The 25,158-nt window shown below is 46.1% G+C and overlaps 4 protein-coding genes across 4 annotated transcripts; 1 reads left to right on the forward strand and 3 right to left on the reverse strand.

The window, feature by feature from the left end:
- Window positions 1-9,950: 9,950 nt before the first annotated feature.
- Window positions 9,951-15,198, reverse strand: F5J12DRAFT_784609 (uncharacterized protein; the record flags this gene model as incomplete). Its single annotated transcript, XM_051743076.1, has 17 exons — window positions 9,951-10,049; window positions 10,087-10,272; window positions 10,321-10,358; window positions 10,411-10,481; window positions 10,545-10,771; window positions 10,823-10,962; window positions 11,010-11,523; window positions 11,564-11,632; window positions 11,678-11,934; window positions 12,185-12,206; window positions 12,312-12,799; window positions 12,860-12,908; window positions 13,004-13,161; window positions 13,279-14,456; window positions 14,502-14,706; window positions 14,786-14,829; window positions 14,885-15,198. 17 exons carry the CDS (start codon window positions 15,196-15,198, stop codon window positions 9,951-9,953), a joined length of 4,059 nt encoding a protein of 1,352 aa, XP_051597725.1.
- Window positions 15,199-15,440: 242 nt separating this feature from the next.
- On the forward strand, window positions 15,441-16,425 carry F5J12DRAFT_928661 (uncharacterized protein; the record flags this gene model as incomplete). The annotated part of the gene is made up of 3 exons (XM_051749458.1): window positions 15,441-15,605; window positions 15,647-15,823; window positions 16,230-16,425. The coding sequence occupies 3 exons, from the start codon at window positions 15,441-15,443 to the stop codon at window positions 16,413-16,415; spliced, it is 528 nt and encodes a 175-aa protein (XP_051597726.1). The 3' UTR covers window positions 16,416-16,425.
- A 3,038-nt stretch (window positions 16,426-19,463) lies between these two features.
- Window positions 19,464-21,526, reverse strand: F5J12DRAFT_784612 (uncharacterized protein; the record flags this gene model as incomplete). The annotated part of the gene is made up of 12 exons (XM_051743077.1): window positions 19,464-19,562; window positions 19,590-19,667; window positions 19,699-19,890; window positions 19,915-20,010; window positions 20,070-20,195; window positions 20,361-20,473; window positions 20,523-20,597; window positions 20,653-20,806; window positions 20,863-21,086; window positions 21,137-21,214; window positions 21,269-21,402; window positions 21,432-21,526. 12 exons carry the CDS (start codon window positions 21,524-21,526, stop codon window positions 19,464-19,466), a joined length of 1,464 nt encoding a protein of 487 aa, XP_051597727.1.
- Window positions 21,527-21,962: 436 nt separating this feature from the next.
- On the reverse strand, window positions 21,963-23,303 carry F5J12DRAFT_784613 (uncharacterized protein; the record flags this gene model as incomplete). The annotated part of the gene is made up of 7 exons (XM_051743078.1): window positions 21,963-22,090; window positions 22,195-22,262; window positions 22,331-22,448; window positions 22,480-22,573; window positions 22,660-22,773; window positions 22,805-23,083; window positions 23,268-23,303. The coding sequence occupies 7 exons, from the start codon at window positions 23,301-23,303 to the stop codon at window positions 21,963-21,965; spliced, it is 837 nt and encodes a 278-aa protein (XP_051597728.1).
- Between the last annotated feature and the right edge of the window lie 1,855 nt (window positions 23,304-25,158).

Consider the following 25,158-nt stretch of genomic DNA (forward strand, 5'->3'; position numbering starts at 1 on the left):
AGACCGGAATTCTGTCACTTGATGCTTCTGGGTCACCATCTGATGATACTCAAGGCATTGGTCGAGGTATCAATTTGTTATCGTACAACGAGCCTACAGTTTAGGCCGTACGACTCTGTCGACCAGAAACAGCTATGGGATGTCGCACGCTCTCCGGAGCCCGCAGTATGCATCATGGACCACATTGCACAGCATCAGAGAAACGGGGAATGACAGAATTGCGGTCACGACCAACCAGTGACGGGTTTAAACAGGTTTAAACCATTTTTTCGCTTCCTGATGAGTTTGGACATTCAGGAACACATGTGGGGCTCATTCCCACCAGTTGCGACTTAATCGTTGCTTGCCTCTAAGCCTCTTTCGATTCACACCTCAACTTTCCATCCATACTAAGAGTTGGGTGCAAAGTTGGAGTGTAGTGTGCCATTGACCGTAACTAACTCTTGTTTATTACAGTAGCAACAATGCCAGATTAACGGATCTTGTTAATTCAAATCAGCTAACGTCACTGTGGGAAGTAAACGCACTGAATATCAGTGCCAGTGGCACTGATCTAGTGGGCACTTACCAGTGCCCCAAGTTTGTTGGCACTGATTTTTAGTACCATGACTTTCAGTACTTGAAGTTTACCGGCACTGATATTTAGTACATGACATTGTCACCATGTTTACAAGGTCCCCACAGGCCGAAATTCATACATCTTTTTGGTTAGCTGCAAATATCATCTTTTATGCCACAGCTCTGTACTCTGCATCTCTGCCCCTCTGTACCACCAAGTACTGTCAAGCTCACACCAAGTTGTCAAACCAATGAAGTGAGATTGCATGCAGACAGCATCAGTAAATCACTTTGAGCTGTGGAGCTCTCCACAGTGCTCCATAATACACAGAGTCCCCTAGCTAGGTCCAGGCTGGACAGATGCACCCAACAACACTTTTTGCTATGGCTAGTTGCCTGTTACTATGGAATGGTCACATTGTCATGGAACTTTGTCCAATATCTTACTTACTATGGATTGCTATGGAACTTTCATGCTTAGATGTCACTGTACAAAACTGGCCAGACTGTATTCTCCTTGGGGTGTTGTCCAGTACTCCCCATCTCAATGTTTACTTTGCAAACATGTGATCACTCCGCAACTAGGAACAGTTCACAGCAGGTATGACAGGAACAGGAGTATTGGCATCAATTGCATACTACATGTAATGACAGGTATGACAGGACTAGGTATTATGAAATCAATCAAGGACTACCTGAATGTGCTGGTACCTCTCTACATTTGAATCAACCTCTTGCAGTGCAGCCCTGATATGAGGAGTCAGCATGAGCATGTCAGCCACCCCAGTACCTACCATCCTTCCTTTGCCCACTAAGAAAGCTGATCGCACAACCTCACACTGTGATAGGGATTATGAAGGATGTTGTTCAGCACCTTCATTATGCCATGGAAAATGGAATTGTAAGCCTTTCCAGAGAATTGAGGCATTGTCTTTCCTGTGTCATTCTTTGCAAATCTGTCCAACATGTTATGCCTGAGTGCAGTGACTTCTTCAAATGGAATAGGCACGAAGCGCGCAAGGTGGGAGTCTATGGGCTGAACTTGTTGTAACCCCTATGGCTGAGTTATCGCGATGATCCAACAGAGGTTCTGTCTTCTGGCGAGTCCCTAAGGTTGTTCGCACAGAGAAAGAACAAGGATTAAGGCGAAGGGATGAAGCTCAGTTGCAAGCTATCGAAAAACTGCCGATACAGGACGAAGTACATAGGATTATATTCTCCTAAGTATGAGTACCGTAGCAGTTGCGAGCAACGCACATCCGCAGCAATCAATGAGTTCATCAATAAAATAAGAGGAGTCATACGGTGTCAAAGATGGGGGTAGGCAAGGAAACGAAGGCTATACTGGCTGTGCAATCAATGCGCAGCGAGGAGCCTGACACTGGATCTATAGTACAGCACAAAGGCAACAAAGACGAGTCAGAAATGAGTCACCGGAACAAGAAGTAAACAAGTCGTCCATCAGAGAGGGCAGTGGAATACCGGATCACAGTGACAATGCGGTCTCGACAGGTATTGGAAATACCTGTGATGACAGGGATCCTAACATTCCCTGGAGCATTCAAACCCCTAGGATGGCGACGGTTATTAGAGATGCAACAAGGCACGTGATGCACGTGACCACGAAGAGTCAAAAAAGGCAAGACCCCTGATGGAAGCATAACATCACCCCCCCTCTAAGGTCCTCAGACCCTTGAGGACGGGCCAGAACTTGCATTGGTGGGGCGAGCAGATAGGGGTCGGCGAGTAGTGTAGACATGGGAACGTGTCCTAGCAGTGATGGGTGATGATGGTGATGGAGTTGGTGGTTCCTCGAGGGCTGGAGTAAAACGGGAGCCATGTCCATTCCAACACGACCAATGTCCCAAGTAACGACACTGGAAACAGGCGTGGGGATAGAGGGGGTGATCAGGAGGAACAGGGGACTGCCCTCCGAGGTAAAACCGAAGTTGATCAGCAGGGACAGGGACGAAGGGAGTCGCAGGGAGAGGGTCGGAGGTGTGGATGGCATTAAAGTAGTTCTTATGGATTCCGGCCCACAATGTGTCTTGTAACAAAACCTCCCAAGCAGAGTTATGAGTCCCAGTACCAAGATGAGAACCAACCTCTTTAAACAACTCTCCCGAGTCCATGAACCTTAACTCCATGGCACGCCATTCCTTCTCTTTCTCCTGATCCGAGACATCTTCTTTTAACTTGATCGCTGGAGCTGACGCTTCCTCCTGCTTTGGGATAATCCGATCAAGGATGTGAGAAGCAGGCAGAGCCAAAAACTCTCCTATCTGCTGTTGCCGTAAGTGGTGATATGCGCCACTGGTAACTGCCTCGGTAATATCTGAAGAGGCCTTTTCCAGCATGTCGATCATGACTACCTTGGACAAGGGGGCTGTCCCACTTAATTTCCAGGTACGGATCTTCGAGACGAGTCCATTGATTACATCTGACGCTCTGTAGATTTTAGACAACATCCTAAAATACTCAACCTGTTCTGGTGAGCACCCATTAATGTTGTCCCTGTCGTTGAAGACGTCAAGCGCCCTAACAATGTCCAGGTAGTCACTTGCTGAGATTGGTAGTCGCTGCTGGTCAAGCCTGGCAGTGGCAGCAGAGGCGAGGAGGTCGAGGGCAGCATGTTGTGCACTGTCAGAGTAGGTGGTAAAGGCGGTGTGAAGGTCAGCAGGTTCGGCAACATGGGAGCTGCCAGCAGGGGTTGTTGTGTTATCGGGGTCATTGTCAACGTGTGCTTTACCCTTTCCCTTTGGGTTACTGTCCCCACTGGGGGGGGCTCTGGCCCTTGGGGCCAGGACGCACTTGACAGAGATCCCCTTGAGTGGACATGATCCGAAAGCACGGGCGACAGGGGGTGATATTGGATGGGGTTGGGAGACGGGTGAGGAGAACCCGGAGACATGAAAGCCAGTGGGGGACGTTGGAGGTGAGGTTGGGGCATAGATATTGACAGGGGGAACGAGCCTGTCATCATCGGTGTAGTAAACGGATTCACTGGTGAAGGGGATGTTGGCATAGTCGTTTTCGGTATTGACAGAACAAGGGGAGTCCATCTAGCTTCGCAGGTGATGGGTGAGTTTGTATTGTTCGAGGGCTTCAGACGTGTGATCTTTTATGTGTTCCTCAGGTTCCCACGTATTTGATGAATGGGGGAACCCTTTCCACTTGATCAAGTACCATCTTTTCCCTCTTTGTCCATCGACCTTGTGATTTAAAATCGACTTGACCTCCCATTCGATCTTGTCGTCGACCAGTTTGGGAAGAGGGGCTGTGGGTGCAGTCCCATAAGTATCGTTTTTGGTGAACGGAAAGATGCAGGAACCATGAAACACCAGATGAACTTTCCAGGACTCAGGAAGCTCCAATCAGAACGCGACTGGTGACACTTCCTGAGTCACCCTGAAAGGTCCGAGTCTTCGGGGCGCAATTTTATCGCACTGGTTTTTGATCCGAAGATGACTGGTATCCAGGAGGACCTTGTCTCCCACTTTTGGCACAACATATGTTCCTTTTGAGTGTGCTTGCATCAAGTCCTGTGCCTTCCTGTGGGCCAGAATGGCAACATCCCAATTTGATGCGAGTCGCTCCAATCTTTTGTCAACTGTGGGGACCAGGGTGAGCCGGACCTTGGGATATGGGGAGGGGTCGTAACCAAGGATAAGCGAAAGAGGTGTCATTTGATGTATGGAGTGGACCCGGGAGTTGTGTGCGAATTCAGCAGAGGGTAGCTTGGCTGCCCACGAGTTCGGAAACTCTGAACAATACAGCCAGAGGTACCCTTCGACCTCCTGGTTAACCCGTTCGCTTTCTCCATTTTTTTGCAGGTGGTATCCTGTGGACAGTTTAGACTTGACCCCTATCGCTTTGTACAGTTCCTTAGTGAACGAGGACACGAACTGAGGTCCACAGTCGGATATTACTGACTTGGGGATGCCATATCGGGAATATATGAACTGATGGAACAACCTGGTGATCCTGACGGAGTCAATAGTTTTGTGACACAGGATGAAGAGTGCAGCCTTTGTCAGGCCCTGATCGACAACCATGAGAATAGAGTCGTATTTTTGATCTCCCAAGACAGGAAGATCCGTGATAAGGTCCATCGAGATTTGCTGGAACGGGAAGGCAGTTTTAGGGGTTTCATGAGGGATGATGGGTGGTGTCGGCGGATGTGTGACCACCTTAGTGGTTTGGCAGACAGGGCACCCTGCAACATAAGTTTTGATGTCTCTACCCATACCTTCCCACCAAACCTCCTTTCTCATCTTAGCGAACATCGCCTTCTGTCCAGGGTGTCCAGAAGACTCAAGGTCATGATATGTCTGCATGCAATGATGTCGGTGTTCAGGGGGAATGTACAGCCTAGTTGTTCCAAAGCGTTTTGTTCCGTCGTGTGCCATTGTTACGTTATCCAATGGTTCTGGACCTGTCAAAACCTTTAACGAATCGTTCTTGATGCGTTCATACAGGTCCGTGGATATCATGTAGACGCCTCTTGTTCCTTTTATGGGGTCCTCATTTGGGCGAACATTGAACAGCTGACTCCCCTTTAACCTGTCCTCAGTGGGGTGGGAGTATGGCTTAGCATCTTTGGCATGCAACCTCCGAGTCAGTATGCGTCCAATTCAGCACAAATGGTTGATTTTTAATTGTTTTTGTAGTTTGGTAAGGGAAAACGAGGGTGATATGAGGCGAATTTGGGAATTTCGGGAATCCACCCCCATCGAAAGCCAAAGGTCTGGCGGCAGGACCGTGGCAACAGGGGTGGGCTCTGTCGCTTCGTTTTTGCATGAAAGAGTGTTGGCAGGAACCTGGAGGCGACCCGCCTGCCAGGAAAAGCGAATGGGGTAGGATTGCACAGTGGCAGCCCAGCGAGCTTGTCGAGGAGTGAGTTGTTGAGGCTCACGATAGTATTCTAGGTTCTTGTGATCTGTGAAGACCACAGTCGGCTCGACAGCAGACAGGAGATATGGTCGGAAGGCTTTCAGGGCGCGGATGATGGCCAACATTTCCAGATCATAGACCTGGTAACACTGTTCGGCGCCGACAAGGGACTGGGACAGGTAGGAGCAAGGATGCCATTCACCGTCCATTCCTTTCTGGGCGAGCACTGCACCAGTACCAAGTTTTGAGGCATCGGTGAACAGTGCGAAGGGTTTTGAGAAATCAGGTATAGAGAGGACCGGAGCTGAGCATAATAAAGACTTCAACCTTTCGAATGCAGAGTCTCGTTCGGGGGTCCATTGATATGATGCTCCTTTCTTTGTAAGGTCATGGAGCAGGCAGGCAATGCTTGAGAAGGAAGGGATGAACTTGCAGTAGAAATTGCAGAATCCAAGGAACCATCGAAGCCCTGTAAGATTGTTGGGGGCTTCCCAAGTACTGATGGCATCGGTCTTTGTTGGTGAAGTCTTGATACACCCCTTTCCTATTATCATCCCAAGAAACTCAATTTCTTCGGCTTCAAAGACGCATTTGCTGATCTTGAGCTGTAAACCTTCCTTTGCACAGATTAGGAGGAACTCCCTGACACGCGAGCGAAGTTCTTCTTTTGTCTTCCCATGGATTGCTACATCATCCATGTACCCAACCTGCTTTCCTCTTTGGGAAGCAAAGGTTTGGTCCATATACCTCTGAAAAGAAGGAGGTGAGTTACACTGCCCAGAAAACATTACCGTAGGTTCAAACAGTCCTCTTGGCGTAACAAAGGCTCCTTTCCATTCATCTCCTTTGCGAACACAGAGGTTTGTAAATCCCCATCATATGTCGAACTTGGTGTAGTATTTTGATTCGACTAACTCGTTGAACAGTGCCTGTGCATTGGGCAAGGGATGCACATCTGGGATTGTGAAGGAATTCAAGTAGCGGTAGTCTTGGATTAACCGCTTCTTTCCATCCTTTTTGGCGACAAAAAACACCGGAGCTGCTTGAGGCAAAGTAGATGGTTGAATTTTTTTGCACCTGAGGTTTTCGTCCAAGAATTCATCCAAGACCTTGAGTTCGTCTGGGGACATCGGATATACTACTGCCTTCTTGGGTTTAAAGTCATCCTGCAGCCAGATTTCATGGTCCAGCCCGGGTCGGTGGTGCAGCAGTGGGATATCCTCTTCCGAGAACACCTTGGCAAATTCTTCATACTCCTTTGGAAGTTTAACTTCCTCCTTAGTTGAGGATAAGGCAGCCTCAAGTTCTGTGGACAAAGTAGTCTTGCAAACACTACTTACTGGTGGTTCCTGGATGGAACCATCATCGTTAAATGATATGGCACTTCCTTTGTAAAAGGGGGTGAAGTTCCTAATAGCGACGTCAGTTTCCTGGGTCGGTACATACCCGTTGTCCCAACAAGTTATTTTGTTGTGTTCCCAATCCATCCAGGGCTTGTACATCCGGAGGAAGGGCATCCCTAGAAGGATGTGTTCCTTCCCTACTAAGGGTCTGACGTAGCATTTGATGCAGACGATGCGGTTCTTGATAAGGAGTTGTATGGTAACCTTTCTTGTGACCCATTTGACATCTTTTCCGGTAAACAACATAGTGTTGAACCTGGTCTTGACCCGATACGAAGGAATTCGTAACTTTTGAACAATTCGCTCCAAGATGAGCGAAACCTCTGTGCCTGAGTCAACACAGACCATTACTCCTGCCATAAAGTCTGGCAACCATGCCCTTCCAAGAGGTGAACCAACTCTCATGCACGATTCATCGTCTATAGAAGTACAATTTGTGGACAATATCAAAGCGGGACCTGCCTTAGGAGTCTCGGCGGTCCCATTTAAAAATCCATCCTGTAGGCCTTCCTTTCTTCAGCTGTTGCCAAATGGTCTCCCATATACACAGTTTTAGTTCCATCAGCAGAAAGAACAACTCGTATACTGGGGGGGGTTTTGCCTTGGGACTTTGTACAGTCACGTTTGTAGTGACCCTTTGCTCCACATTCGAAGCATGTAATTTTGGAGTTAGAATGTCTGACGTTCCGTTTGCATTTGTCGATGTCCATTGCATCAGGATCTCGGGAACCTCCGCAGTAATGAATAAACTTGCGTTCATACCGAGATTCCTTCCCTTCAAGGATGTGCTTCGTCATGATCGCAGTCCTTGCTTCTCCCATGCACTGGATCCACTCGATGACCGTGGATGGGGCACATCCTGAATTGAGAACCCAATCGCGATATTCCTTATTCAATCCTTTTCCGAAGAAGATCCCTGCTTCACATGATTCTTCTTTAAGCTGAGCCTTGTTGACAAGCCTGGTGAACTCGGCAATGTACGACTCGAGTTCTCGTTTCCCTTGCGAGATGTCGGAAAGGTGAAGGATGGCCAAGGCAGTTTGATTGCCAGATTCGAAGGTAGCTTTGAGACGCTCAACGAACCTTTGGAAGGTGTCTGAATACCAAATGGTTCCATCGAGAAGCTTGTTTTCATTTTGGTAATTTTCAGCAAACGAGACGGTGGCTCCTTTCATCATATATGTAAGGGTGAACGAGATCTTGAGTGACTCTGTGTTGTAGACATGCTTGTTAAGGTTCAAATATCCTTTGACTTGCGTAACCCAAGTCTGAAGCCCATTGTGGCTTCCATTGTATTCTCTGGGACACCCGACATTAAACTCCCTTCCTCCATTGGGTGGGCAGACATCATACGAGTCGTCAGGATCTACTGAGGCCTTACCCTTACTGGCCCCTGCTAGGGGGACCTCTGGGGGAATTACCTTTCCATAGTTTCTGGTGTACCAAGCTCGTAGAGCCAAGTCCGTAGGCATTCCTGTTGGAAAAGGGTCGCTTGACTGTCCACCGGCTATCTTGCGCCAGTCTTCCGCCAAAGAGCACCTTTGTTCTTCCAACCTTTCCTTCAGCTCCACTTCGGAGAAAACCTTCGGCAGCATCTCAGGGGCTGATTCTCCATGACTAATTGTCATGGACATAATGGGTGATTTGCATGCTTCTTGTTCTTCCTTGAGGACTGATCCGAAAGAAGTATCAGACTTCTGATTGTCTTCTTCTTCTGAGCTAAGCGCAACTTCTGATTCCCTAAAGCGGGACAAATAGGATAACTGGGGATTACTAGCTGTGGCTGACAGTCTTAGTCTCCCAGGTATCAGTGGTAGAGGCGGGTTCCTTCCAAGTCCTAAGGGGGTATTTTGTGGAGGGACTGGAGGTCTTGACTTTTGTGAGTTAGACACTTTAATGGAAAGTGATAACGAAGACCGAGGGAGGATTTATTTCTCGAAAGAAACCTGTTGGTGGATGTTTGAGGATAGCGCAGGTGGCTTTACACATAGGGAGACACGAGTGCTGGCTCTAGGGAGGCGATCTATTAAAGCCTAGTGGCTGCCTGTAGAGTGGTGAAGTTGATTGAGGGTAGAAGGGTGCTTCTCAATTTTGTTATCGACTTGTTGATCAAGTTGAGGAGCAGGAGAGAAGGCAAGTTAGTCTTTACACTGAGGGAGACCAATGAGCCTTTGACTGGGTAAGATGGTTTGTTGAAGTTCAGTAACTGAGGATGAGTAGACTTTTGCGAAGAGGTCGACAAGTCCAAAAGCTGTGTAGAGTTTTTCGATTTTGTTATGCCTGAGCGCAGTGACTTCTTCAAATGGAATAGGCACGAAGTGCACAAGGTGGGAGTCTATGGGCCGAACTTGTCATAACCCCTATGGCTGAGTTATTGTGATGATCCAACAGAGGTTCTGTCTTCTGGCGAGTCCCTAAGGTTGTTTGCACGGAGAAAGAACAAGGATTAAGGCGAAGGGATGAAGCTCAGTTGCAAGCTATCAAAAAACTGCTGATACAGGACAAAGTATGTAGGATTATATACTCCTAAGTATGAGTACTGTAGCAGTTGCGAGTGATGTGCATCCACAGCAGTCAACGAGTTCATCAATAAAATAAGAGGAGTCATATGGTGTCAAAGATGGGGGTAGGCAAGGAAACGAAGGCTATACTGGCTGTGCAATCAATGCGCAGCGAGGAGCCTGACACTGGATCTATAGTACAGCACAAAGGCAACAAAGACGAGTCAGAAATGAGTCACCGGAACAAGAAGTAAACAAGTCATCCATCAGAGAGGGCAGTGGAATACTGGATCACAGTGACAACGCGGTCTCGACAGGTATTGGAAATACCTGTGATGATGGGGATCCTAACATTCCCTGGAGCATTCGAACCCCTAGGATGGTGACGGTTATTAGAGATGCGACAAGGCACGTGACGCACATGACCATGAAGAGTCGAAAAAGGCAAGACCCCTGATGGAAGCGTAACACAACACACAATGATACTGCAAGAAAAGTTTGAGTTGCAGTGACTTGGGGTGTAAAATAACTCACCATGGCTGTGACAAGAGCCAGACAGGAAAGGGGAACTGAATTATTGAAGGACTCAGGACACTTATCCACGATTTGATAGGTCCTGGTATAGTAGAATTGTATGACAGCTTCCTTGAGGGTGGGGTGAGTGAAATTCCTGGTTTTTCCCTGATAAACCAATCTGTTAGTAGTGCAGACAACGAACTGTGTGAATGTACATTCTTGTCAAAACCATCTTGCAGGAAAAGTGAGTTGTCAAGGAGCTTTGTGGCAGTGGTCTCTATCCATTGTACATGAACCCATGGTGCAACATCAGAAGGAGGGATAAGGTTGAATGTGGATGGTGTGGTTGCCAGTGTAACCAACTTCAATTCCAAATGCCAGGTAGACATATCACCAAGGAGCTACTGGCAGTATGTCAGTAGCTGTAACCGAAAGATGGGACTACTTACAAGGCATGCCATATCTTGCTTGTGGTCAGGCCAGTAACCTATAAAGTTAGGATAATGAGACATGTATAAAGTGAAAATATTGTTACTCACCATCTTCAAATTGCACACTGCATTGATTCCACTCAATGATGACAGTGATGAGCGCCTCTGTTGTGGAGAGGCTGAGGTCATGAGATTTTGATGGGAATGGGTTAGAAAGTGCATGTGCAGCCCTGCATTCTCACTTAGCATCTTCAAGACAGTCCTTCCATACTGCCTCATAAAATCTCAATTGTGAAGGCAATGGGCCCTCATCCTTAGCTTTCTTGGAGTTATGAGGGGCTCTGGTGTGCTGAGATACTTTGTTGACCGAGTCATGCACAAGGGTCAGAAGATCATGATTGGGAACAGGATGGCTGTTAGTGTGATGGTGGCATTCAAGAATGTCAATGAAAGTGCCATGTTGGGAACCCTAAAATAACAATCTGAATAAATAAAGCTAGCAGGAATGGCATTTTCATACCTCTGGCTGAGCCTTGTCCTTGGATTGTAAGCTTCGCAGAGCTGCATTGTCATCCTTGTTGCATGAGTACTGAAACTCGTGGTCAGGGGGTAAGGAATTGTGGTGAATAGGATTGCTTGTCATCATTTCTTGGGAGAAGCCTAACAAAGAACATTGAGCCAATACCATAATAACCTCTGACATGTACCAGGATGAGTTGATTGCCTAAGATTTGTTGCACCCCATCCAAATGCATCATCCTCATCATTGTCAAACTCATCACTGGAGACCTCACCAGCCTCTGTGTCTGATGGGTTATTACTTGAGGACTCTGACTCTTCTGAGGAGCCCTCTGATGACAGCTTCTCTGAACTCTTGTGGCAAATGTCAGTGGTTGCCGAAGTTTGTCTCAATGAGAGTGAGCTATCAAGGGAGGGGTCAATACAAGAGTCAGGAATGGTAGCAGGTGGCTGGTGGGGGATAAACCGAGACTGGTAGTTGGGCTGGGGTGTTGGTGGATGAGATGTATTACTGGGAACTTGGTCTCCCTGAATCACAGCAATATAAGGATTATTGAGCACTTGAAGGTCAGGTTCCATCCCGGGAGGCATGATATGACCTGGCTGTTGAGCCAGAACACTGAAACCAAAGTGATGGGAGTCTGTGGGGTGCTGATGGAAGACAGGTGTTGCTACTGCTGTTGAGGACTGAGGGATGGGATTCTGAAATGAACATTGTATATCAGTATGAAAAGACACTCACCAGAGGCATATCAGCTGGGCTAGGACCATTCACAATGGGAGGCATGTAGGGTGGTGGGGTGACATTGGACTTTGCAAGCGGTTAGCTTGATATTTGCAAATAACTAGAACTGACCTTCAGTTTTGCATTCTGGCCAGCACTGCAGCCCCCACCCTTTTTCTGCTGAGTGGGCAGAGGTGCAAGAGGATTTACAATGGAATTGTTGGGGAGATCTGTCGACTTTCGCAGCTGTGTAGCTTGGCCTTCAAGGGCAGTACCAATCTGCTCCGATTGCTTGGCCCTTCCACCTGAACCTGCCCCTTCCCTTTCACTATGATGAAGTCCTGCTGTGGCAACAGACTGAGACTCTTTGAGATTGATGGGTGGGCTTCCTAGATGCTTGTTTTTTGTGGGTTGAGTGCTTCCATCAGCCTTTGGTCATCATTTGGCTTTTTTGCTATCCTTCTTTTTTGACGGGATTGTTCCAGATTGGGTGGACATCTGAAGGTACAAGCAGTTAAACAGAGAACAGTATAAAAAGGAAGCCTGGGGACCATGATGAAATGACATCTTGTGAATCCATATAAACATTGACAGGTTCATTGTGAGATGTAAAATGAAATGATGCACAGAGATGGTTACCCACTGCAAATGAATTGAAACACTTTACACATAACATACAGAACATGAACTAAACATAAAATTCATGCTCAGACTACATGCCTTTGAAGCATTTATTGGGTATAGGAGGGTTATCCATGCTCCTTACCTCTTCACAAAGGCATTTAGAAGACATAATTGCTGAAGACATAACATCCATATTGTTCTCCTGACTCAGACACATGCTTGAATTAAGCACTTTGTGCTGGGCAATGATCTGCTGGAATGCATTCATCATCTCTGGTGGTTTCTTGTATGGCATGCTGGCCAAGAAATGATCAAAAAGGGAGATAACATCAGAGAACTGCACTGCAGTTCTGCTCAGCAGGGACTGCCCAAGCAATACATGCCACTCATTAGCCAGAGGGATTAGATCTTGAAAATATTGCAAGACCTTGGAATCCAGCCTCAATTTGGATGGGTCATTAAGGAATGTGAACTTGGTGCATCTGGCAATTTTGAGATCTTTGGCCACCTTTTCACTCCACAAGCCAAGAAGTGTCTTTTCATGGCTGATATCTTGATGCTCATGGCCAAGTGGCCCATCATAAAGGATGAGGATCCAGATGAAAATGTAGAACAGGGATTCGATATCATCTGCAAATGTATGGTGTATAGTAGTAGGGTGATTGATGAATACACAGGTGAGAGAGGCACTTTTCCAGATTGATGGGACATTAGTCTTTCCACTTCTAGTGATGGCTTCCTTGAGTTGGCAAAGGATATTCACTGAAAGGAAGGGGACTGTCCCCTTTGCATACTATCAGCTTCAAGTTCCAAAATGTTTTGCATAGTACTTACTGTGCTGCCCAAGTCATACTCCCCCTGTAATGTGACCCATACAGCAAATTCCCAGTCAAGGAGAAAGCTGCACAACCCATTTGCGAAGTCCTTGATCATTGTATTGTTGATGCTACAATCTCGATGGAGGACACCACTCTTGAGAGCCTGCTGTTGGACTGTTAAAGCAATTAGTATTGATTTTACAAGTGGAAGAGGATATGTACTTCATAAAATATCTCAGATGCATGAAACAAGTTCCTTTTTTGTCTTGAACATTACCATTGGCCTTGCACATGGTTTCATAGCCAATTGCACATGAGTTCTCTGAGACTTCATGCATGATTGCCACTTCTCATCATGATATTGTTCAGTTTTATCAACAATGCCCAGCTTGACCTTGATGACCCAGTAGTGTTGCAACTTGGGAACTCCATCAATGTCCTGGACCAGCTTCATCATGTTGACTTTGTGCAGGGCTGTCCTCTGCTCCAACTCCTCCACCCAATAATCCTTGATGATGTAGTATTCCCCATTGTAGCATGCAAGGTAACAAACAGTACCCCTTCCTAGAAAGCCTGTGCTCGAGAATAATACATCAAGCACCTCATAGAAGGTCTTGTTTACTTGGATCCTCCCAATTGCTGGGATGTGTTTGGGTGATACAGGAGTCAGGAGTGGGTTTGCACTGGGGAGGATGCCCAACTCCAAGTGAGGAGAAGGTGTTGCAGGAGAGGGGAAAGGGGAGAGAGGTATCGCAAGTGTTGTGCATTTGCAGCTGTGTGCAGGATGGGGGGATATCTCTATGGTTGAATCAAAGCCAAGGGTTGAGCAGGAGCCAAATGCAATGGCACATACAATGTATATGAAGACTTCTGCATCAGTGTGGATATTGATAGAGGGTGAGATTGCACCACCAGAGTGGTTGTAAAAGTGAAGTTGAAGAAGTTCACTATCAGTAATTGATAATCCAAGGACATAGCACCTCCAGGGCTGGTCAACGAGGGTTAGATATGCCTTAGTGTCCATCATCTTCCCAAGGTGGGATGCTGGCTTGAAAGACTCCTTTGAGTACTTGGCGATGACTTTGGGACTTAACCACATAATCTTGTTGAGGGATACTGGGGTGTTATTGACAAGGATGAGGTCAGGCTTTTGGGAATAACCTGTAGAACCTTGCAAGCTGGTTCTGCTCCAGTCCACCATCCATTGATGCTGGGGTTTGCTGGATAGACTGGGCATTGTGGATTTGGTGGTGGTTCTGATAGCATTGAGAAACAGAGCAACTTGCTTTTCAAAGCAGAGCTTTTCTGATTCTACTGGCAGCTCTGAGGCAAGTGGCCCAGGTTGCTCAGGATGTGAATCAGAGACTGGGGGTGGACGAAGCTCCCAGTTCCAGCACTTTCTATCATTGTCATATAGGCTGACCAGGCTGTCCTCTGACAAGCCACCCTGGTTGAAGGAGGCAGAATAGCTACGGACACATGTGGGAATTGTTTTCAGAGGGACAATCAGGGACCTGGGAGCTATGGAGGTAAATGTATCTCTGAAGGACTTGAAGATAATATTTGTAACATAACCAAGGCTCTGAGGAGAGCTAACTTGTATCCATGGTTCATGGATGATGTGCACAGGGTGTTTGGTTGGCTGCAAAGGAGTAATCTCCATTGAGCACCAGTGCAGCCTGCCAGGAAGTAACTCAGCCAGCCCACGAAGTGCTCTGGCTGTACGAAAGGAAATATTTAGTAGCTGTATCTGGTGCATGTCAATAATGATCTTCAGAGAGAATAGGGACAGGCTTACAATTGACAATGACAAGAAAGAGTCTATAGCTCTCATGCTCAGGCCTGAATGAACCATGATGCCAGCTCCCATTCATTGTGGGAGTTGAAGGGGTAGTACAGATTTGATGCCTGTAGGTTGCTGAACTGGTTGCTGTTAAATTTGTCCATAAACATTGGGCCAAGTCCAAATGTTTTAGCTGTGCCCTCAAAGTCATCTGTGGTTGGCCCCAACATGTCAAATGCCATATGAACAAAATCCAGGTAATCATGAGTTGCATAGTCATCGGGGTCAGTGCTCATCAGGACATCTTCTAAGTGTGTTGGGTGTTGAGAGTTATGAATGTTCAAGCTCAAAGGTTGGAGAGACTTGTGAAGGTGGACTAAGTTGTTGACCCAGGTATTGCACCCAGAGGATGGCTGGCTCATGTGCATTGTGACAGTGCTGTGACTCTGGAAGCCACCTTTACTGCAACTTGGACAGTGGGGCATACTCTAGATGGTCAGGCAGGCTGATTCCATGTTATGTGATTATCACTTCAGTGTGAATCAGGATGTTGTTCAGATCACTATGGAGTGTATTTCTTATATACTACCCAATCACATCCCATTCACGAACATAGTCACTCATGTCCATTTATAACCTCAATCACACACACCTTCATGCTGGATTGACCATGCCCATGGTTGAGCATCACCCAGGTGGCAAAGGACTGCCCCATAAGCCTCATGATGGTGGGTTCTCTTCCTGCAACGGTCCCTCTAGCAGTGCTGAGGTCAAAGCAGAGACAACTGGTGTCTTAGCTGAGATGTATGGAATATTGGAGTCATCCACTCACACAGTAAGTTCTTTTTTTCCTTCCTAATAACTGCTCATTGATAGGTTTTCAATCTGCAGCATGAATCAAAGAGTCAGCTGAATCACAAGGCACTTCTCCTTCTTGATGTAGCACGTGCACAATGCAAAGTCTTTTGTGCAGAACAAGCTCTGGCCACATGCATCACCCATGAATACGAATCGATGGCCAAGTTGTACAAGTACAAGGCAGGCAGTGGCAAGGTGAGAGTCCATGAAAAAGATATGGAGGTTGGCTCATTATGTGTAGCAATGAAAAAACACAGACTGGGGGAGCCTATTTTCAATGTTAGTGTTCTGGCTGGTGAGCTGCAGCCATCTCTCAAGTCCAATGGTATGCTATGCTCACTCTTTTCTTTTGGGCCACTATTTTACTTATGCCAGATCTTGATAGGCACAGTTATTGAGCATGCTGGTAGTTGAATACTCACCATTCATCTAGACTAGTACTATCCATTACTTTCCTGTACTTATCAAAAAATGCTGTACGTTATGTCTGTGTGTTGTTGCCTTCATGCATAGGAACAAAGTTAGATCTACCAAGTTCTCTACTACAGTGGGAATCTAGGTTGCTGTATTAGCTAGGTGTGTCTGTTCCCTTGTATGCTAGGTAGCTATTGGTCTTTGGATTGCTGGTATCACTGGTGTGACTTACTCAGGTGCTATGAGTTGCTTGGATGCTGGCCACTACTTTGGGCAAGTCGGGTGTAGTCTACTCTGGCACTATGAGTTGCTAGGATGCTTGACATTGCTTTGGACTAATATGGAATTGTGCAAATACTATGGGCAGCTATGAGTTACTAACACATTTTTGTGTTCTGCTGATGAGTATTACATTATTTTGGAAGTATCAAGCAAATAAATGACAGGCAAATGCATGAAGTTACAGTGGCACTGCAGCACAAATGGTGTATTTGAGCCATCCAGATGTAGGGTCACCATGGAGCATGTCATATTCAACTGGTAGAGGCTGAGTATGCACTTCAAAGGCACACTTGCAGCATGTAGATACTTGAGTCTTTGAGTGATAACCACTTGGTGGATGAGAGTCCAGCTTTGATCATGCCCATGGATGGATGGCACCACATTTCAGGTACCCCATGGGCACCAATGGCTGTGGTAAATAGATTAGCCATGACACATGGACAGGCCTGAGGGCCTATAGTGAGAGCAACATATGTATGGGCCTGTAAGTGCAATTCCACAACATATGGGAGGGCCTGTGGAGGGTAAGGATGCTGCAACATATAGACAGGCCCATGACCAAGTAAGTATGCTGAGCTACTGTAAGACATGGATGGGCCCATCCATGGTAGGGTGCACCCCAGTCACAATATCAGGACAGGCCCACCTATTGTATCATGAAGAAGGTCACAACATATGGACAAGCCTGCCCATCATATGCTTTATAGGGTCACAACATAAAGAGGGGCCCCTCTATGATAGATTACAGAGTTGGCAACATATGGAAGGGCCCATCTTTGGGATAATATACCCCTGTCACAACATATAGATGGGCCCATCCATAGCAAGATGTACGCCTGTCACAACATAAGGACAGGCCTGTCAGTAATATCATTGACAGTGTCACAACACATAGACTGGCCCATCTAGTAAGATGCATCCCTGCCACAACATAAAGACAGGCCTGTCAGTAATGTCATTTATAGCATCACAACATATGGACATGCCCTTCTGTAATACCATTTATACCATCACAACACATGGGCAGGCCCATCCATAGTAAGATGTACCTGTTGCAACATAAAGACAGGCCCTTCAATATATATCATTTACAGGGTCACAACACATGGACAGGCCCATCAGTAATATCATTTACAGTGTCACAACACATAGACAGGCCTGTCTAGTAAGATGCATCCCTGTTGCAACATAAAGATGGGCCCATCAGTAATATCATTCATAGCATCACAACATATGGAAGGGCCCTTCAGCAGTATCATTTATGCAGTCACAACATATGGATGGGCCCTTCAGCAGTATTATTTATATGGTCATAATGTATGGATGGGCCCTTCAGTAATATCTTTTATATCACCATAAAACAAGGATGGGTCCATCTAGTAAGATCCACCCCTGTTGCAACATAAGACAGGCCCAACACCAATAGCATGTGTAGCATCACAACATATTGATCAGATCACAGCAAAATATTGAGGCAAGCATCCTGACATACTGTAATTTTCCAACAAGCTGCAAGTGGCTTGCCCACTATACAACTCCGACCTCATCCACCCCAAGCATGAATACTACACAAGACATGTCTGAAACCCCCCACAGATGGCAAATGGAACTAACAGACTGCATTGTGTCATACATGAAAGCCAGATTTCAAGAGGAGGTATTCAGTGGACCTCACACCCTTCCAGATATATTGATTCTGTTTCCAGTGTTATGTGAAGCAGATCACATATCACCAGTAATCTCACAGGCCTATCATTGCCCAAGTAAGTCCATCATAATGGTGCGATGGAAGTTTTCATCTTTCTGCAGTCAATGTTGGGAAAAATCAGGGTGGAAAAACCTGCAATGCAGAAGCTGCTGAGAGATATGCAGAAGTGACTGAGCCATCCATTCTGGTGACTGACTCAAACACCATCCATGTTTGGTATTTGCTGGACACTCTCAGCCCAAAAAGAAGGGTAAGGGAATGCAGAATCTCATATTCTACTGACTTAATGCAATGGCAGGCCAATGTATGGAACTGCCTTCATCTTCTGAGGGAACCACTGTGGGAGAGCATAAAGGCTTCCCCACAGGCATGGCAGACGGACAAGTCATATTTCCATGATAATGCTGAGTTGAAAGGTGCCATCAACCTGTCACCTGCATGGTTTCAACAGGGTCATGGGGTGGGTGATCATTTCTTTCCTTGTGAATAAAGCACTCATCTGTCTTGAAGCCCCAAAATGGCTTCCTGGAAGCCTCACAGCTGCTCAAATCCAGGATGGAAAACACTTCTACAAGGGATTGGGTCAACCAAATGTCCAACACCAACGCCCTGTTATCTGTGATCCTGCATGTCATCCATCCATGAATGTATGAAGATGGCAGGGAGGTGTTGATCCACCTTGGTGAACAGGCAGAACAGCAGGCAGATTCAGATATGAGCTCCATACTGCTGATATGGAGCTCCATGTATAGCAGCATGTCCATGATGGCAAATCAGGCAACTTGTTACCACAGGGATATCAATGGACAGGATCCATGGTATGACATGCTGGTAACCATGGGTGACTCCCTGCCCTTGGACATTGTCATTCCAACATTGAATCTGCAGCTGTGCTACAACCCAGGGACAATCATTGCATTTTCAGGTTCAGCATTGGAGCATGGGGTTGGAGCTGTAGATGGTGACAGAGCATGCCTGGCATACTACATGTGTGCCAATGTACATCAGTTGGTGCACATTCCCATGTGTCAATCACCATGGATGGATGACCTACTACCTAGACCAGTTGCAACTGGAGAACTGTTGATTTGAAGCTGCAAAAATTAATGTAAGATTTAGTAGGTGATGCAGATCTCATATTTTATTAGGATATGCTGGCTCTTGAACTTTGGATGGGTGGTGTTGCCAAGATTTTGCAAATGGGCAGGTGCTTTGACATCATAGATTGGGCAGGTACTCAGAGCTAAAGGGTGTGCATCATAAACTGCAAAAAAAATAAACCTACTCAGGCCATCATGCAGATGGGCAGATTGTCAGACATCACACAGATGGGTGGGGGTTCAGACATCATGTGAATGGGCAGTATCTCATAATTGATTGACATTCACAGCAATGTATATTCAACCAACTCCACAGTCAAAAACATGTAAACTATTGAAGTGGCATGCCCAACAACCCATGCAATGCCCACCACCTAGCATAGAAATGGTCAATTTGTTGACCCTGACCATTGACAACATTGGCATATTTCTGAATATTTTCAATGCAGTGGTTTACCTGCTCCTTGATATGGCCATTGAGATGGTCTGCAATTGGCACCTCAGGCAATGGCCATAAGCCCTGGGCCATCATCAACTATTTGCAGTGATGAGAGTAAGTGGCATACCTTAAAAAAATCCCAGGCTGCAGAAAACAATCCCTTGGCTTGCAATCTTTGGGAATCTGCTGCATATTCCTCAGAACAATATAGCCACCAAGGGAATGCAAAGCCAGAATTGGGATCAGCTGCATGTGGGGTCCAATGCAGGATGATGGCACTGATATTGTTGATTATGCAAAATGTGCTAAGGGGAATTAGCTGCATTTGATTGTGGAAGCTAACCTCATCATCTTGGTGTCTGAGGTATGCATGGTAGCACACTGGGAGGGGAGGAGTATAACTGGCATGCAACACCATCACCAGAATCAAGCTATTAAGCTGATTTTGAAGGAATTATGTATCAGTCCCACATTGTGAAAAATTGATGTAAAACCTACCAAGTCCATTGCTAGGATTGCAAACCAATGCATGTGCCATCCTGTGATATTGGCAGTCTGCTTCAGATGTACAGAGGCCACCTCAATCTGGCATGCCAAGTAGAGGATACCCATCTCTACCACAGACTGGCAAGATGGGTGTGATTGGCTGGTGATGAATGGCTCAGGACAATTTTCAAAGGTGGAATGCAGATAACAAATGACTTCCATCAAATCAAGCATATTGACAAGTCAAAGGCCCTGAGAGGCTGCACCATACTGGTCCCTTGCAGCTGTGACCAATTCTCTCACAATGGCATTCACAGCCCACACAAGGTGCCTATCAAGGGTGGGATTGAACAGTGTGTCACTGGGAGTGGTGTTTCTGCAATAGCAAGATACCACAGTGTGTAAGGTGCACAGGACTAAAATTATCAATGTCAAAGGTGTATCAGATTAAGCCCATGCCCATACCTTGATTGCAATGTGGAACAGGTGCCAATCCCCATTGTTCCATTTGAAGAGATTGCTGTGCAGATGGAAGTTCACCTACATAATCAATGGATATCACCAATCACATGAATAGAACCAAATAAATGCTCACCATTGCATATTTCCTCAAAATGATCCCTCATCTCTGATCGTTTGGACATGCCAAAAGTCAAATGGTTTGCACCATTGTCCTCATCTGCTGCCAAGTCAAAAGATTTGATGGGTACATTTGAAACAAGTGGGGGAGGCATTGGTTCCCTCATATCCTGCAATCGAGCAAGCAGGTTAGTTGGAGAATCAGGTCAAGGAGATCAGTCCACACATTCTGCAAGTCTGCCAGAAAATCGACCTGCATAGTAATGTCTTGTGCAGGTGTTGAAGACCCATCCATCCTGTTTAATTTCTCATGTGTGACTGGCAGTGCTGATGGTTCCCACACATTCAGCAATTGCTTGAGTAGATCCATGTTCATACCGTCCACTGGGGGAGCAGTTGGTTCCCATTCATTCAGGAACTGATTCATCACGTTGTTGTGTGGATCTATTACTAGAAAATTAGTTTGTTCATTAGCTTGAAGGGCAATCATGCCAACTCACCAGCCATGATTCCACCCTCTGCCAGAGCAGTTGGCTCCCTTTCCTGCAGGAACTGATCCAGCAAGCTTTTGCATGAATCTATAGTGAAAGAACATTTGTTGTTTAGCTTGGAGAGAGATCATGTTCACTCACCAGCTGCAATATCCATGATTGACCCTGCCACATCCACCCTTCCACTTGAGACAATTGGTGGAGGGGTTGGCTCTTGCAACTCACACAATTGTACTAGTGTCTCCTCCAGATTTTTGGACTGCTGCACACAGGAGCTAGATTGCCTTGGCTCAATTGGTCTTACATTAGCTGTGGATGGCTTAGGTTGCTGGATCCAACAATGAAGACAACCACACCTTGATGATGGAAATGAACTTGGCAGGATTGTTTGGTAGACATATTTGATGATGATGGGTTCACTGATAGGTCAATGATCAATCAAGATTTAAACTTATAGGAACAATGGTGAGAATATCATTCACACCATGGGAAGCAAGGTTGGACAATGGTGGATGGAGCCAAATTTTGGGTAACAGCAATACATGGGAGATGAGCAGCAATATCTCCCTACATAGATAGCTACCAGTTGCTTCCACATGGCTAATATGTAGACCTGTCCTGCTCAGCTCTCTGCTCAATTGTCCTGCTCAACTGTCCCACTTAACTATCCCTCTCTCTGATATCAAAGATGCCTCTCACAACCACCATGGTGTCATGAGCTACTGTACATGCCATACACTTGTATTCTAATGTGTCACACTAGGCTAAGCCCTCTATAGACCATACACAAGTTCCAAAAAAGGTTTCCACTCTGACTGTTTGAGGGATTTGACAACTACTTCTGCTTCCGATTGCTGCCTGTTTGCTTGTGCAATCTCTTTGCATCAGGAGATGGAACATCTGCATCTGGCCTTGCAGGGGCCTTCTGACACAGGGTGACTTCCAGGTGCTCCCAGGGACACCCTGTTTCACATTTGTAGATGCTGCATTAGTGGTCACAGATCCATTGTGGTTGGACTTGGATGAGTATTTGGCCCCAGGTTGATGTTGATTCATGTCTGGCTCACTCGATTCTGACAGAGCCTGCTTAATATACAGTGCAAACTTGTTAGCCATAACAGCTGATTCAACATGACTGAACTTGCATGGTGTGTGTGCTTCAGGGCAGATTTCAGCTTTCCACCTTTTTTTCTGCTCATTGACCCCTCCTCAGTTGGGTGGTCAGTGAAAGGAATGCTCTCCAATCCATCTTCATCTGCATATTCTGAGTGGTCCTGTAGTTCAGTTGTGTACTTGTTCCCTGAGTGCAGATCAGGGTTTGCTGCAAATACAAGTTACAGTGGGAATCTCACTATTCAGGGATGTTGCTGTTTTCTTTGAATTGGATAGGGTGGGCAAATAAGTGTCTTCATCAGCTTCATCATCAGAATCATGGCTGTTGCTTTCCTGCCCATTATAGTCAGTTAGTGCTTTATTTTGTGGATGATGCACCAGGGTCTTTGCATGGGCTGGAGGTGCAGAGAGCTGCTTACTATGGGAACCATCAGCTGGTGGGGGATTTGAGCAGGAATGAGAAGGGAATGGTGTCTTGGCACAGTTTTGCCTCCCACCAGATACCTGATGACCAGAATTGCATTAGTGCTGATCTGTCATGCATGAAAATCACACATGGCACACCTTTTTAGTGGAGGGACCATCTGTTCCAACATTGCTCACCTCAGCCTCACTTTGATTGTCCAAGCTGTCATCTGCACTGTTGTCCATGCTATCATCTGCACTATCATCCACTACTCCCTCTTCCTGCACTTTACCCTTGCCCTTGACATGTTTCCTTCCAGGATTCTTTTTGCATTTGGGGGCAGGTGTCTTTTGGTATTTCCACTGCCTCACAACCTGGAGGGGTGCCAAAGTTCTATCCACCAGTGGCTGCAGCTTGCCAGATCGATTGATCCATTTCTGAAATCCAAACACATCATTTGGATGGCATTCCTGTCACTTGTGCCAAAAGGACAGCAGCTGGGTAGCTGTTGTTGTCCACATGTGACTTGGGTCATGGTTGAAGGTAAATCCTTCAGGAAGATGGTGGGCTGCTATCATGTCTGCTTGATGATGACCAAAATTCTTGAACAGCACTGCTGACAAGGGATTTCTGCATGCTAATCCTGATAGCACTCATCAGAGATTGAGGACACTAAATACTCTGGCCACTCATGGTAGTGAGCAGTCACAAATCTGTGAACCATTTTTTGTAGTTGGTCCTGGCTAAGGCCTGTGATTCCTCCTATCCAAATCTCTCTGTTGGCATTCTTCACCAATTTCATGGAGTCAACCTTGCCAGTGTCACACACCAAAGGTGTTTTGTGAGGTGGACATGGATACAGCTGATGAATGGAGATGAAGACCATAGCCCTCATGTGAAGAAGGACAGCCAGGAATGTTGGCAGTCATCCCTCACACAAGAACAAGTCATCAGTGCCAGAGAAAAAGAAAGGGAGCAAGTTAAGTGCTGGCTAAATTTCTTAAGTGCCCATGTACAGCATTCTGGTTTTTGACATATCTCTGCCATTTCTGCAGATACCAAGACCATTCCCACACTTGCTTGTAGTGCTCAGCCATGCGATCTTACCTTCCAAAATTGGAAAGGATTTGCACACTCCACATGTTTCTACAGCACTCCCTCCAAAAGATGCTCATTTCGCTAAATTCTTCTGATATGGCTGCCTCTACATCAATCATTTTGCTTGTCCCCTTTGCTAGAGACCATGGCTACATATATCTACCAGGAGTTCCTACCAGCTTCTGTCCTGAAGCATCCTGGTACATCCCACCCATGTCTGTGCCCTCTCAGCCCATCCAGCTTGGACAGCATGTTCTTTTTGTCAGTATGACCTCTAGGAGGACATTCTTTGGTTGCCTCAGGTCTGTCATTCGCTTGGAAAGGTCTTATGTGGTCATTTCAGTCTCTCCAGTCCAAGAAGCATATGGATCCTTCCTCCCTGCTCCCTGCAATGTCTTCATACTGGTCTTGTCCATCATTCTTCCAAGATTGCAACAGCTACAGTATAATCTACTGTTCTCCACTCTCCCTGATTGCATCCATGACAAGTATGATGCACATCTTGCCTCCTTGTTGCAAGATACAGCAGAAGACACTCCCCATTCATCCTCTCTTCCAACAGAGCCTCATTCATGAAGTTTTTATTTGCTTCCCTAAGAGGATGGTTTGGGGGGGAAAGTTGTGATCCCCTATGCTCCTGTCACCCCACAGACCCCCAAAGCTTGACCCCTGTTGACATCTGACTCACCCTGTCCACTTTTGGATGTACTATATTGGCATCAGATCAGTGCTGCCTCTCTGTCATCCCACCTTGGCCTAGAAGCAATCTCTTTGAGATGTGACATGCACAGCCTCCCCCTAATGTGATTCCAGTGCACTTTCCCAGTTCCTGACATTACTTGACTCATACTTTGATGTTCTGACTGTCTTTGACTCACCTATTGCCAATACTTACCAATCTTTTGACTTTGCTTACTGATTCTTCACCTTTTGGCTTGCTAATCCTTACCAATGCTTACCAATGCTTTCCAAGATGATTACCCATCACTTACATTCCTTACTCATCAGTTACCAATCACTTACCAAGTGTTTGCACCTTGTTTTCCAAGGGCAACACCCCTGTACTGTATATAAATCACTGTACTTAAATAGCAAAAAAAAAAAAAGACATCAGAGAGCCCCTCTTGCTTGCATTTTATCATCACTCAGTAATTCATTCAGCAGCTTCAATAGTTGAGACTTTATTAAGGGTCTAACTATCATCTACTTCACTTATCCTTGTCTATTATCAATATACTTTGCTCCAAGCCCTCCCTGAGCTCAGTGCAGCTTAGGACATCAAATTAAGTTGTCATCCATCCTTCTGTTTGAAGCATTTACATCTACAAAGTTCTTTCTTCCCAGAAAACTTTTAGGCTACCAAAGAGCATGATCAATTTCTTCATGTCTAAATATTCCTACATGCTAGGAGGAT

The sequence above is a fragment of the Pisolithus orientalis genome (genome assembly GCF_024613125.1).
Source record: "Pisolithus orientalis strain OTSU chromosome Unknown F5J12scaffold_27, whole genome shotgun sequence".
Classification (NCBI taxonomy): Eukaryota; Fungi; Basidiomycota; class Agaricomycetes; order Boletales; family Pisolithaceae; genus Pisolithus; species Pisolithus orientalis.